Genomic DNA, 14916 nt, shown 5'->3' on the forward strand with positions numbered 1-14916 from the left:
ACTCAAATCATCAGTGAACACTAGAAACTCTTCTTCTTGGGCTGGAGAGGTGGCCCTAAAACTGCCCCACCATACAAAATAAGTATTTCCAGTTCTCTCTTAAAAGTCTCCTGAGGAAGCACAGGGCCCAAAATTGACACTTTGTCTGAGACAAATAGTAGAAAAATTAAATTTTTTTTGGCTCAGTCTGGAAGGAGTACGAATACGTACAATGCAAATGCATACAAAATAGTATAAAATACAAGGTTTTGCACTACATATTTGTATTTGTACTCCTTCCAAAATGAGCCTTTGGAACGATTGGTTTTCACATTGTGCCATCAAACGGCCTAACGGGAGATGTTTGGAATGGCTGGGAGAAGAGACTCCAGATCTCCTACCCACGAGAACCCTGCCCATGTTTATGGCAGACTGAATATTGACATTTTGCACTTGCCAATTAATCTTGTTATTAACAGAGAGTAACAAATTAAATTGGCCTGCCCACATGCACTAGAACCTTCTATGTGTTTTTTTTCACCCTAGTAAGACCTGTGAAACTGATTTTTGGAATACTATATATTATTATCGTCCCATTTGGTTCATGGGAATAAGGGTCTAGAATTGGAATCGGAATTAATGGGCTATTTTAATTCCAAATGTTCGGTTGGACAGAATCAGAATCCCATTTCTATTTATGGCATTCTCCATTTAATTCCAATTCCCATTTCCATTCCTACATGTTTGAACCAAACAGATTATGGGAGTACCATTTTGAAAAGAACTGGTTCAATGTATATGATGGATTCTATGATGAGTATGCCCATGTGAAAAGCAGCACTAATTCAGTATTTAGAAAGATTTCTAACGAAGTTCAAATGGTTCTTATCTTCTTATCACTAAAATAAATGTGCTTGAGGAGAGAAGAATCATTAGAACTTGAGTTAGAAGAACTTTTAAGAAAGCCAGAGGTTCAATTGTATTCAAACTCAAATTGTGAACTCCACTAGATTTACAAGACTAGAAACTTTATATAGACTTGCTTGGAATCACTGTTTTTAAAATCAGACCGGACCGGACGGTCAGACCGAAAAAACTGGGAACTGGTCATCTGACTGGTTCCGTTTTCCTCCAAAACCGTTTTTCCCCCAAAATTATTGATTTTGATCAGTAAACCGCTGAACCGGCTGGTTAACCGTTTGAATGATTTTGACCGTTTTCCAATTTTTTAAATTTTTTATTTTTTTTGTCAGACGGGCCAGCTGTTCAAATCAAATAATTGAACCATTCGAACCGATAACCGGACCCCTGACCGGTTTGTCACTGGTTCGTTTTTAAAAACCATGCTTGGAATAACCCTGCAATGAATCACAATTAATACGATTCATGAACTATTTTAGAAAACTCGGACTTAGGAAGTGGAGAAGGCATAGAAACATTCAAAAGACTCGAAATTAATGCACATTAAGAATTATTAGAGCAACCAAGAAAGCTCCAAATTCAGTTCCATTTGAAGCCTTGAAAAGCAGACCTTTAGATCTTTTTGTCTAGATATGCAAAATGTTTATCTTCAATGCAATACACCTGCAAAATTGACTGTGAAATGTAACCCAAGTCTGTGACCACTTCTTCCAAATGAGATTTGAATTCAAACACAATTTTGGCTAAGTTTTATTCTTCCCAATGTGAGCGCTCCTGTGTCAAGTTTGGGATCTGATTGTTTAAAGAGGGAAAATGCATCACCGATTTTTCTCATGTGATGTTTCAAATAGAAAATGCTACTACACTTTTGTACATGCTTTTCGAATCACTGTTGATCTAGATGGTCGGACCGTTCGGCCCAGGAACTGTCTAGGCAATTGGTTCCGCTTTACCTCAAATCCGATTATTGACTAAAAATCGTTAAATCAGTCAATGATCCATTGATCCGGGTGACTGAATCATTGACCCATTCAACAATTTTTAGCTTTTTTATTTTTAATTTTTTTTATTTATTTATTTTTTTGTCAGAATGGACCATCCATTCAAACCGGACGATTAAGCCATCAACTCAGAAACGAGTGGCCAAAACGGTCCCACTTCCCGAGTCGTTTTTTAAAACCAAGCGTTTGTGTCAAGTTTGGGACTTGATTGCCTAAAGACAGAAAACGCAACATGCAGTTTTTCCCATTATGCTTCAAACAGAAAATTCCACAGCAATGTCCACTTACTCCACTAGTTGGGGGGAAAATAGGTGGTGCTTGAACCTCTTCTATACTAAAATGACTAAATGAGTATCATTGATAATCAAGGTTTGGCGTATCGGCCTGTATATTTCGCCTTTTACTTATTTTTTATTTTTATTTTTCTTTTTCAGATTTTCTTTGAAACTAGTTGAGAGGGGTCGGTTTAAGTCCGGTTTACCCCTGAACTAGGCCAAACCCCGAAACACCCCCTATAGGAGCATATCAGGAAGCCTCCAATATGATACACTCTGATATGTAGTGATATTTTAATCCTTGTTGACAACTACTTTGAAGATTTGTTTACTAATACCCAAACACATCTTTCGGATTTTCAGATGATGGGCTGAATCCCCCTGCTGTTTCTAATGAATATAATGCCTCCCTTTATTGCATTCAAGATGAAGAAACAGGCAATGGCTCTGATGGTGTTCAGGCTATGATGTAACAAAAGTGTTTGGTATATCATTAAAGAGGAATTACCTAACTAATGCAATCAATATATACAAGATATGTTCTAAGAAACACTGAGAATCAAAGAAGTAAACCTAACTTTGCTTTACCCATAGAGCTAATCGCATTGAGGAGGCCATAGATTTCTAACCTTTGGCCCTCTGCAATGAATGTGATTTATAAGATAATTGCAAAGATTTTTTTTTTATCTTTTATACTATTGGTCTATAGAAAAATGCTTTCACCCCAAGCCAATACATCTATGATAGTAGTATAGTACTACTATTGCTCAAGAGGTTATCTACATGATAAATTGCCACAAAGGCCGACATGGATATTTCATGCTATGATAAAGGCGGTGTTTGGCATTGATGCTGTTTTCTTAGCAAACGGCGCCATATTGGTGTCATGTCAGAAAAAGCGGTGTTTTAGAAAATGGTTTTTTATTTGGCATTTTTTCCAGGAAAAAAAATATTACTCTAGACCATGCCTTAGAAATCAGGAAAGTGTGGTCTGAGGAAATGTCAAATTCAATATTTTCTCAAAAAACGGCCTATTGCTGCTAATGGTGAAATGACATGGCATCACCTTCGGCGTTGGATAATGTAAACCAATGCTGAAAACAGTTACACAGCACTGGTTAGCCTATGTGGAAGCATCGATGCCAAACAAAAAAAGTCATCTTCTGAGAAAACGATGCAACAGACCCTCATGCATACAGCACCATTTTCTCAGAAAGCATCTCTGAAACAACCGGCATCGATGCCAGACACTTACAAAGTTAGCTGGTGAGTCCTCAAAACTTTGAAAATTCTAGGACTCTCTAGCTCAATTTGTGACTTTAAAGATGCATCTCAACAACTCAAATTTCTTTCTTTTGAATGGGAATGCATGTAATGCTTTCTACCCTAGTAAGACTCCAACAAGGATGTCCACTATAACCTTATCTTTTCTTATTTTGCACTGAAGTCTTATCTTCTCTTCTATCATCCAAACTAGATTCTAGTGATTTCTTGGGCATTAAGTTTGGTCGGTCGAGCTTAATGCTGAATACCTTTTTTTGTCGATGACTTATTAATCTTTGACAAATGCCCTGCCATTGCGGCTTCTTGTATTAAAGATCAACCGAACCTATTTTGCCAAAGGTCCGAACGGGAGATGTTCGTTGACAAGTGCTGGCCAATCTTCTTCAAGCTCAAATTGTTAATAATGATTGGAAAGAGCACAATTGTGCAAATATAGATAATAATGTACAGTATAGAATCACAGGTTTTCGGGTTGACAGTTTGACTGTTCGATTTAAATAAATAACCCATTCTAATAAAATAATTTAAAATAAAAAGAGGCCAAAAACTGTTAAACGGGTTAATGGGTGGACCACCCAGGTCAATGAATCACTAACTGATTCAAAAGCTTTTGGTCAAAGACCAGGTTTGAAAAAAACAGAATCACTTGCATGGACGATTCCTGGGTCAAACGATCCAACCAACAAAGTCAACGGTGGTTCAAAAACCATGACATAAATATGCTCACTCACATATAGGCAACTGAGAATGGACATTAATAATTAAAACCATATAAAATTATAAATGCCCAAACTCTCACTATGTATCATACCCAGGTGCCTTGATACTGCTGATATTGAAAACTCACGATTCAAGTATTGATAATTTAAACCTCGCTAAGATGGGAGAAGTCAAATACTTAACATGTCAAGGAACACTTACAATGTGGGTAGACAGACCGAGTGTCTCAATAACATGCTTACGAATATGCTTTGCAATACTGATATTTTGAAACCTTGCTGAATCGATTTTTTACAAACATTTAAGACATTTTTGTGTGATTTGGAAAAGAGATGGAACTCAAGAAAGTTTAGGTCAAAATTTATATAGAAAATTTTCTAAAAATGCACGAATTACAATTGAACTTCCAAAACCTTGTTCTGGAAATGTTAAACACTGGATAAACGTTTCTTTTTCCTTGCCTTGGAATGATCACCTTGCGTTTTCCTCTTTTGCTTCTTATATTCTTCATACAGCTTTAAGGATGACACTGTACGATTCAACTCTTTCCTCAATCTCTCATTCTCAGCAATACCCTTGAGCACTATGAAATGATTGGACAGTTTTTGTTTGATTTCATCATCCGTTTCCAGTTTCGTATTATATTCGATGCACGTATCACAGCTTGATTTAGAGGACCTCCTTAAACTTTTCATCTTCCGGCTCAATGTACCGAGGTTTTTCTTGATGTCGAATGATTCCTTTTCAATTAATAAATCTGCAAAAGCTTGTTGAGGGTAAACAGTGGAGAGATAAGCCTGACTGTGACCAGTCCCCATGTTTGAAATGCTTGAAGCCAACGTGGAAACTGAAGGATGATAATGCTTAGACAGTAGGCTCAGTTCCCAAAGTACCGAAGCTAGTGCACCACTTAGGTTTGGATCCATGGCGTAAGGCTGGTATTTCTGCAGAGAAAACATTACACAAGACATGGTAGCAAGTGGTTCAGTGGTCAATCATCAGAATAAAAAAAATATTAAAAACATAGTTATCTTAATCCTAGGTCTTGGCAGCAAAAAAAAAGCCTCTATATTCCCTACTCTTCATCTCAGAACACTTTACCAATTGACAAGGCATCTGCATGGTACAAGAGATTGAAGGCACTTTAATGGAAGTAATAGTCTCCCCAATTGGGTCAATTAGGGAGCTTCTTTGCTAGTACCAAAAAAGGGAGCTTTCCTGCCAATGTGACCAATGCAAGCCACCCACCAAGGGGACCCTGTATTTGGCCACTTGTGCATTCTCCAAGTCCTATCCATCCTGCGCCCCACCTTTTATTAGTTCTTTGGACAAGCAATTTTTGCTGTCAAGAGTTTCAATGATCTAATATAGAACTTTCCTAAAAAGAGAGGATTATCCTGATGTGGCAAGGATTTTGGGGGTCAACTTTGCCACGTTAAAGGGATACACCATTGTGGGCCCAAAACCAATTTCCCATGTGGAAGATTCTTTGGTCATTCAACCTTGTTCACTAAACAACCTCACTAGGCAGACTTGCCATCCCTGTACACACAGTTGGATGCAGTATTCTTTCACACAGAGGGAAGGCACCAGGGCTCCATATAATATGCTACTACAGTATCTAGATTATGAAGCTAAGCATTATTACTCAATAGTTATATTGATGAAGATATGGAAGGAAAGAAATCATGGAGAAATTACTAGTGATTGGTGTCTTGAGAACATGGTTTGGTTGTTTAGATTTTAATAATTGTTTCAAATTACTTTTTATGGTAACTTCCAGATTTACTAATTATAGCAATTCTCTTATCATTATTTTTAGTAAATTCTGATGTCATTAAAGGAGAGTTGTTGCCAGAAATTTTTCTCCCCCCCCCCCCCCTCTCTCTCAAGTTGGAAACTGCCTCACCCAAGACTACAACAATTCCCACGAAGACCTAGGCCCACTCCCACCCTGGACGGGGAGCCCTGTACACAGGCTACAACAAAGACAAAAGACCTAAGCCCTCTTTCTCTTATTTCTTTTTCTAGGCAATCTATCTCTTGTCTGTTTATCCCAACAGTAAGCACCCTACTTGCTTTTACATCCATACTCTTCTTCTCTAATCATCCACAGCCTTTCGTTCACCTCACAAAGCCCACCACCAGATACTAAGTTAGTAGGACCCCTACCCCATCCTGCATCATATATATTGTCAAATTTAATTAAATTCTAAAATATACAAATACTATATCTGGTCTGCATCATAGATGTTTCTGTTTACCCATGGGGCAACTTGTTTCTGTTTATTCTCAAAGAAATGCTTAGACACCTGACTGAAGCATTTGGAGTAGCAACCAACTGCTCCAAAAGTGTTATGTGAATGTCTTAACAGACATTTTTTGAGATAAATATCAACAGACATACTTTTGACTTGGTGAAATTGTTATACGTTATACAGAAAAATTACCTTAATCAGAAGCCTAATATCTAGAAGATTGATGACATCAGTCATTTCTATCACATGAACCATGTAGCTAATCCAAACCATCTATCACAAAATTTTTACTTTTGAAGGAAAAACCAGCAACACTGAAGAAGGAAACTATAAGGGCATCAAGTGCACAATCCGATCCTGGCTAAGCATCATAGCTACAGGGATGTAGTCTCATCTTTCTTTTGATATTCTTTGCACATAAATATATACTTTCTTTTGTATATCCCTCTGTAGAGCTCCCTAATGTCCTGGGGGTCTCTATATTAGTACACTTGCTTATTTATGTTTTTTCATTTTTTTTTTTTTTTTTTGGGGGGGGGGTGGGGGAGCCAGTGGTGTTAATCTGGATGCCTTCCAAGGGTTGTTGGGCCGAAACCTTCCCTTGACAGAATGGAGAAGAAAGGAATACAAAGCACTCATTTGGACTACAAACACATAGGGCTGTCAAATGGTCGGGTTTGAGTCAGGACAGGGTGTCCCAATCCCAAACCAAATATTAATCAGGACAAAATTGTAGACCCAGACTATATATATATATATAAATTTTACATAATTTAACCTATAACTGTAATAAAAATGACAGTAAAATAGTATTTTATTTATATCTTAGTAATTCAAGTGTTTGGTCCAGAACAAGCAAGAACCAGAATCGACCCAATTATTCAGGACAAAATCCCAGAACCAGAACAAACATAACCAGTCCGGTTGGTTTGGTTATGTCAGGTAGACTCAACCCATTGACAGCCCTACAAACACATTGCCACTTGAAAGATTCCCCAGGTCATTCAGACTTTTCTAGATAAACTTACGAGAAGATACCTGGAAATTGATAAAAGACTTTCTGTAGATTGGGAGTTCTGCCTGGGAATGTCACAAGAAGCTTTACCTCATCCTCTCTTCAGTCACATTCAGATTCAAGAATTTGTGACTGGAGGAAGAAATTTTTCTCAAGTAACTTCGGAACAGGTCTTTGTTTCAAGTCAAAAGAAAAGCTGGCCATATCATAGTTCTGAAGCTGAAATGCTTTAATGTAGTAAAGAATGAAAAAAGGAACACCTTTGAAAGAGTAAAACAGAGGAAAGTGGAGTTGCTCTCTTTATTTCAAAAATCAATTGCAAGGAAAAGGGAAGAGCACACCAAACAAGATAGCCCAATGACAAGAAGCTAAATAGCAATTTCACAGGTGTGACACCAGGAGGAAGTTAATAGAGGCAGAGAGAACACAGGTAATTTAGATTCATAAGGGCTACAATAACATGAAATACTTCTACCAGCAGGCAACTGCCAGGAAGAAAGAAAGCTCCTCTTACAAGCTCATGGTAGAATGAACCAGGGACTGACCAACTGCATATTCAGCAGATCATCAAAACCTTCAACTCCCAAGGGGTACAATAACACGAAATACTTCTACCAGCAGGCAACTGCCAGGATGAAAGAAAGTTCCTCTTACAAGCTCATGGTAGAATGAACCTGTGATTGACCAACTGCATATTCAACAGACCATCAAAACCTTCAACTCCCAATTACTGAATAAGCAATTGAAAAGAAGAGCCAAGGTGGAGGGCTTGCCTTTTAATATCATCGATGACATTCAAATAGCTGAAAAGCCATTCGATGAGGAGGTGAGGAAGACAATAAATAAAATAGGAGACAAGGTGCTAGACCATGATAAATTCACCATCACCTTCACTGAAAAGACTTGTGAATTTATCAAGAATGATTTAATGAATGTCTTAAATGTAGTTTTCAAAGAACCAAGGCAAGGCTAGGTTCTTGTCACCTAGGAGACGGATTATTTTTTAAATAAAAAACATGAATCCTAGGGTAATTTCTTAGATTCCATAGCAACCAGCAACCATCTTCCACTAGTAATTATCTACAATCTTCATAAAAAAAGTATACAATTCATAATTAAAACATAGAAGATCAACATATGTATGACAAGATCAAGAAGAAAAGAAAATTCAGAAAATATAGGTGCAGAGCCATGTTTGCCTTAGAAAAATAAGAAAAGAAAGGGTTAAAGAAAAAGAAGAATGTGTTGATTGGACAAAATTTTAAATTCATGCTAGCTTGTTGGTCAGGTTTTAAATTCTTCAAGGGTTGAAGACAGCATACACCAATATGTGAGTTAAACCTGTTGATTGAACCCTAACAAATAAGAAAATAATAAAAAGAACTTCGTTTATAAACCCAAAAAATGAATAATTCAGTTTATTTATTATTGTAATCTCAAAAACTAAAGAATACGACAATATTTCATAGTGCCATGTACAAAACAACTAGGCACTAAGTGAGCTAACCCTCCATGGGTGCCTTGTCACCTAGACATCACCTTGACAACTATGGTCTTGAATAATTTCCATTCAAACCATCATTGGAAAAAAAAAAAAATCTTGGTGCCACTTTCATCACTCTAGTTTCAATTAAACATGGTACCTCGGAGTTCAAAGACTATGGTCAATTAGTCCCTTTGAGAGTGGACACAAAATCATTGCTAGGATTTTTCTTTTCTTTTGATAGGTAAAATTGTTTCTAGGATTCTTGACAAGGATGCAGGAAAGTCTATGCAGTATGATGATCTCACCTTCACAAGGACCTTTTCTCCCTGATCACCAAATTTTAAATGGAGTTCTCGTAGCAAGCAAGTTGATTGACTCCACGATTAGAACTGGGAAGACAGGAGTTACATGCAAAATCAAGCTCGAGAAGGCATATGATCATGTAAGTTGGAACTATCTCAATTATATCCTGAGGATGAACTTCAGTAACAGATGGAGATGATGGATTAATACTGTGTATATCTTCTATGCTTTCTATCTTCATTAATGTAAATGGAGAGTATACAGGATTCTTTGACAGCTCTAGAGAGCTGGGACAAGTATGTCTTCTCCTCTATTGTTCTTATGTGTTATGGAGACCCTTAACAGGCTTTTTTTTTTGGATTAGTGAGACCCTGAACAGGTTCACAAACCAAGGCTTCTGAGGGCGGTTTTCTAGAGGCTTTTCGTTTCTTGAAGGCTCCCCTACCATCTCCCCCTAATTTTCTGATAATAATATAATACTTCTTTGCGACTGTTGAGGAACAACTCCAATATCTGAGATGTTAATCTATTTTGGATATTGGACCTTTGGATCAATATCCAGGAAAGTGAAGTAATGGCTGTTGTTAATGTCAATAATTTTGATGTTTAGGCTGTATACCTTGGTTGTAGGACTGGCCATCCCCATCCAAAATATATTGCCATGCCTTTGGGTGGATACTGCAACTCTAATTCTATTTGGAAACCCATTATTGAAAGAATTTATAAGAAGTTGACCTCTAAAGGGGATGATCACTCTCATTAGTAATGCTTTAATTAACCTTCCTACATCAAAACCAAGAATGCCCTTTTTCACTATTGCCATGCCTTTGGGTGGATACTGCAACTCTAATTCTATTTGGAAACCCATTATTGAAAGAATTTATAAGAAGTTGACCTCTAAAGGGGATGATCACTCTCATTAGTAATGCTTTAATTAACCTTCCTACATCAAAACCAAGAATGCCCTTTTTCACTTTCCTTGCTCAATACATATTTCTCTTCCAGTTCCCAGAAGGCTTTTCTTGCTAACCCTCCTATAAAATATAGACCCAAAATCTTCCTTACCCGGACTTCAGTTTCCTCTATTTTTTTTCAAATCCATATCCTTCTACTTATCTCGATCAATAATCAACTTGTTGTCATCCTCCTCTTCTTTCTCTTAGCATCGTCTCCGAACTCTTCCCCTTTTAGTGTTGCATCTTCTAATTGAACATCTAATGCAGATCCTAAACTTCCCTCCACCCCTTACTTCAAAGAATCCAATCCAGAACTGATTTTAATACTGTTATGTGTTCTATTTTTATTCTTCAACCCCTTCATCTTGTAGTACATCTTGTACCTACTACTAGGATGCACACCAAAAAGCCCAGCCTTCAATCTTTTGTGGCATGAATTAGGTGGCCAGCATTTGAGTCCTTGTAATTTTTTCTGATTAACCACTGACCCATCACCGTTCTTGATCTCTTCAATCATGACAGCAACTTTTTTCCTCCGTAAATCCACCCCCAATTTTCCAATGAACACATGGGATAACAAAACATTGTCTACTTTACTTTCTCCACTTCCTTACATGACTTTTCTGGATTCTTAGACATTTCCAATCCTTTTTCCCCAAACAGAACAATCCTCCAATCTTCTACTGATGTTTAGACTTGAGACCAGCTTACCAACAGTTTGATAACTGATTTCTTTTTTGGATAGGATTGACCTCCCTTTCGCTACTTTTTCTCTCTCCTCCCTAGCCATAATGCCCCCCATCAAGTTGATTTCTTGAAACTGAATCGTCACAGTAAGCCCAGACTCTCTAGCTAGATTTGTTGAACAGAGGGCACTTTCCATCTCTGTCTGGATTACTGGTTTAATTGAAGCCCCCCATGGGACCAATTATGCTTCCAAAACAAAGTCCACAAGGGGATGAACTTGAGTAGCATTCCCTTCTTCTGAGCATGAAACCTATTTGTCAAAACCTGCTATCAACCTCTCGGCCGCTAGTACTCTGCTAACCTGACGCTGGTTATTGTCTGAAGATACCTTGTTCAAAATTCAAATCGCCATTAGCTTGAGTGAAACTAGTTATCTCCCACTCCCACTTTTCAAGCTCTTCCTTTCCCGAACCACTGAGCTTCCTGGAGTACTTCAAGAGAGGAGAAAAAGACCTTGTTCAAAATTCCTGGAGTACTTCAAGCTCTTCCTCTCAGCTAGTGTTATGCATCTTCATTTTTCTTGGTACAAGACATCTTTTATAAGAAGAAAAAGAGAAACAAAAAAAAGATGGGATCCTCCATCCTCCTTCCTCTTCCTCATCCTCCCTCCTCTTGATCCCCCCACAAAGTAAAGGAGGCTTACGCCTCTTATGTTCTGAACTACTATGCCTCATGCCTCCAGGCAGTGAAACGCCTTGCGTCACGCCTCCACATTTTAAAACATTGGTTTCGATAGCTTTACCACATCACACTTGAGTGTCTCACATTTTTAAAGTAGATGATGATGGATCCGATAGATAATTTACCATCATGGTTTAAAGTATCAGTACACCCAAATGTATCAGCAGGACTGTATCGACAATATGCCTAATATGGGGTTTCCTGAAAACATCTTTAAACAAGTGTATTGGAACCCTCATGAAACAACACAATATGCCCAATATGGGGCGTATCATATCGATACTTCAGACCTTGTCTACCATCCCCCAACCTTGCCCCCCTCTCATGTGATCAAGTACAAAACCCTTTTCTTGCCCCCTCTTCTGTAAATGGCCCATTTAATATATTTCCTGGCCCACCTTAACAACCCCCACATGATAACTTAAGCTCACGCATGCCTCACGCCAATTTGCTCAACCCACCGAAATAAAGGATGGGTCCTTCTTCCTGTTACAACCTCATGTTGGTTCAACTCGCCCTGCATAGTTTGAAATTTTGAAAAGCTTTGTTCAACATTCCCACCTGTCACCATCTGACCACAGGGTCTAACACGCACCTCCCCAACTGCCTTTTCCATACAGCTCTGTCCTTCCATTTTGCTGCACATTTCTTTGTGCCTAAAGAAGGTTCTACCAAATTCACCTACAGAAACTTCCATACAGCCCTGACCTTCCATTGAAGCTCACTTGCTATGAGACAAGTGAGCAGGGGACTGTTTGCCAGCCAAGCTTCCATAGAAATTTGAATGGTTGGGACAACAGAAAAGTTTGATCTGATGACCATTCTGGATCTTTCATATGATCCAACATTCTGTCCTTAATGAATTCCCCTACAAAGCCATCTGGAAATCTGCAGCCCCTTCCACATGTCTTCTTTGCTTGGATTGCCATTGGGAGAAATGCCTCACTTTGGATAGCCTAGCTAGAACTAGAAGAGGCATGTCACAGAACTCCATCACATGCATCTTTTGCAGTAATCATGAAGAATCAACAAATCACCTTTTGTTGCATTGCAGTCTGCTACTAACCTATGGTCACATTTCCCAACCATTTATAGAATCTGGTCTGAGGAACTCAGCAGCCTGGAGGTCTTGTTCCTGGACTATTATATGGACATATGACAAGAAAGGAACAATAGGATTTTCATGAGCAGAAGTCAATCCTTAGAGGAAGTCCTAAGAAACAGAACTGGGATGATCATTACCAATCCCAGAAAACAAAATAAATAAAAATTGGGATGATTGTATCTTGAATGTAGATTCACAAGGATATCAGGGGTGTGGGTGCTAATTCTGTTTTTGAGTTCAATTCCCTCTTTGTTCATTGATGACTTCTTTTCATAAATGGTGCTAACTGATACATTTATCTTGATGTACATGGAGGATTTCTCCCACTACGACCCTCCCCCCCCCCCTTTCTGATTAATACAAATTCATTATCTTCCTTAAAAAATAAAAAAAAAATGTTTAGATTCGCTAATGATTTCTGAATTTATTTATTTTTTCTTTGTCACATTAATGGCCTCTATTATTATTTTTATCTCATGGGTGAGAATGTCCAATAATGGTAAAAACTACAAACCTATTAACTAGAATCCAGGGGACAATTGGCTTATCCACTCATTAATCAATATAGTAGAATTGATGGGCCACATGTTTCCTAAAAGTTCATTTATATTATCCATCATCTTCTAGACGCTGGAATGAGACTTTACCGCAACCAATCCTGAAAGCGAGCCACCACCAACATCATTTTCTAACAGATTCCGGCACTTGACATTCTTTTGAAGTAGATGCCTCAACGTGACTAAGGCTGCAGAAAAATTGAAAACAAAATAATCAGACATTTGCTGCCCAACTTTTGCAACTAACAAGATTGCTACTGCACAAGAAAAATGTTACTCATGAATATACGGTTGTCTACAATAAAATTAGACATACCAGCCATGGCCTCTGCAGATCCAAAGCATAAGGAGAAAGTACATAAGCGCTTTATGAAGGCAGCTGCTCTTTGCATGTCATGTTGTCTTCCTTCACACAACAATGTCTTTAGAGCTTCAGCCAACACTTCACCCTGATCAGCTCTGCTTAGAAGACATGAAAATTTCAGAAAAGGTGAACTACTTTGGTCCATTCACACAGCTTAAACCCCAATTAATCAAAAAGAGGGAAAAAAAAGGAAAAGAAAAACAAGCTTAACTATTGTCATTAACTTAGAAAAAATATTATAGGGTGGATATTTAGGATCATCTGAATATTCAAAATGTTTTGCCTGAATATTCTAAATCAAACCCATCATAACTGTTAAATGCTTGCGTGAAAGGATGGTTTACTAGAAGATAATAGGAAATCAATAACATAGAGTTGTAACAAGATTCCGGTCACTAGGGCTGCAAATCATATCATTTGTCCAAATTTTAATTTGAATCCAGTCTGATTAACATTATCCAAATTTGATTGCTTTATAATTGGATCAAATATGGGCAAACTCTAGTTCAACCCAATATGATCCACTCTTTTTTTTCAGTAAATATGTACATTTATTTATCATAAAAATTATCTTTGTACTTACGTCTACAGAAAACTAATGTGTATCTCTATTAGTAAAATTGGTGTGAATGTTGTAAGAGTCATAGGTTAAAGTCTCATAAAAGTTATTTTCAAGTCTTTTTACTAAGGGTAAAAATATCAAATTCATTTTTTATGTTATTAATAGCATATGATATTTTGATCATCTATAGTTTATTTTTTAAACTGGTATTCAATAACCAAATCTGGCTCAATTTTAATCTAAATCCAATGGATAAGATTCAATTCAAATTCAAATTTTAACGAATCGATTTAGGATCTAGGCATATCCAACTTAACCTCGCATCTGTTTGCATCCCTATCCCTACTGGTGGGGTAAGAATATATTTGATGGGTAAAATGTCAGTTTTTGTCTGTCCTTCTATCAGAAATTTGTTGCCCAATACAAACAGTAGAATGAAACACACTTGGAAAAAGTATAATGCTGGTGTATACTTGCTACTGATAAAAGAAATGCCTAGCCATTTTACTGCATTAAACAATAAGTAACAAACTTGCACAAACAATATAAGTACATTGAAAACAGCTACCCTTTTTTACCAAGCTTGAAATAGGTAAAAATTGATTAAGTCAATTAGGTAATTGAGGGAAAAAAAGGACTGAATTTTGTATCTTGTTCAGTTTGGCAATGCAAGTATAACTTAGTATTTAGAAATTCAAAGCT

The 14916-nt window shown here is 37.4% G+C and overlaps 1 protein-coding gene across 5 annotated transcripts in view; it reads right to left on the bottom strand.

The window, feature by feature from the left end:
* Positions 1 to 4430: 4430 nt before the first annotated feature.
* LOC104596828 (binding protein) overlaps positions 4431 to 14916 on the bottom strand; it is a 51812-nt gene continuing 41326 nt past the window's right edge. For 4 of the 5 annotated variants that reach the window (XM_010258142.3, XM_088887922.1, XM_019197692.2 and 1 more), the window contains 3 exons: positions 13605 to 13747; positions 13379 to 13476; positions 4431 to 5124 (listed from right to left, as the gene is read on the bottom strand). In XM_010258142.3, the coding sequence (XP_010256444.1) occupies positions 4609 to 5124; positions 13379 to 13476; positions 13605 to 13747 (757 nt within the window). In that variant the 3' untranslated portion in view covers positions 4431 to 4608. Of the gene's footprint in view, positions 5125 to 9244; positions 9329 to 13378; positions 13477 to 13604; positions 13748 to 14916 lie in introns of all 5 variants that reach the window. The other variant, XR_735107.3, reaches the window with a different exon arrangement.

Source organism: Nelumbo nucifera, chromosome 5 (genome assembly GCF_055504915.1).
Source record: "Nelumbo nucifera cultivar China Antique chromosome 5, China Antique-T2T, whole genome shotgun sequence".
Lineage (NCBI taxonomy): Eukaryota > Viridiplantae > Streptophyta > Magnoliopsida > Proteales > Nelumbonaceae > Nelumbo > Nelumbo nucifera.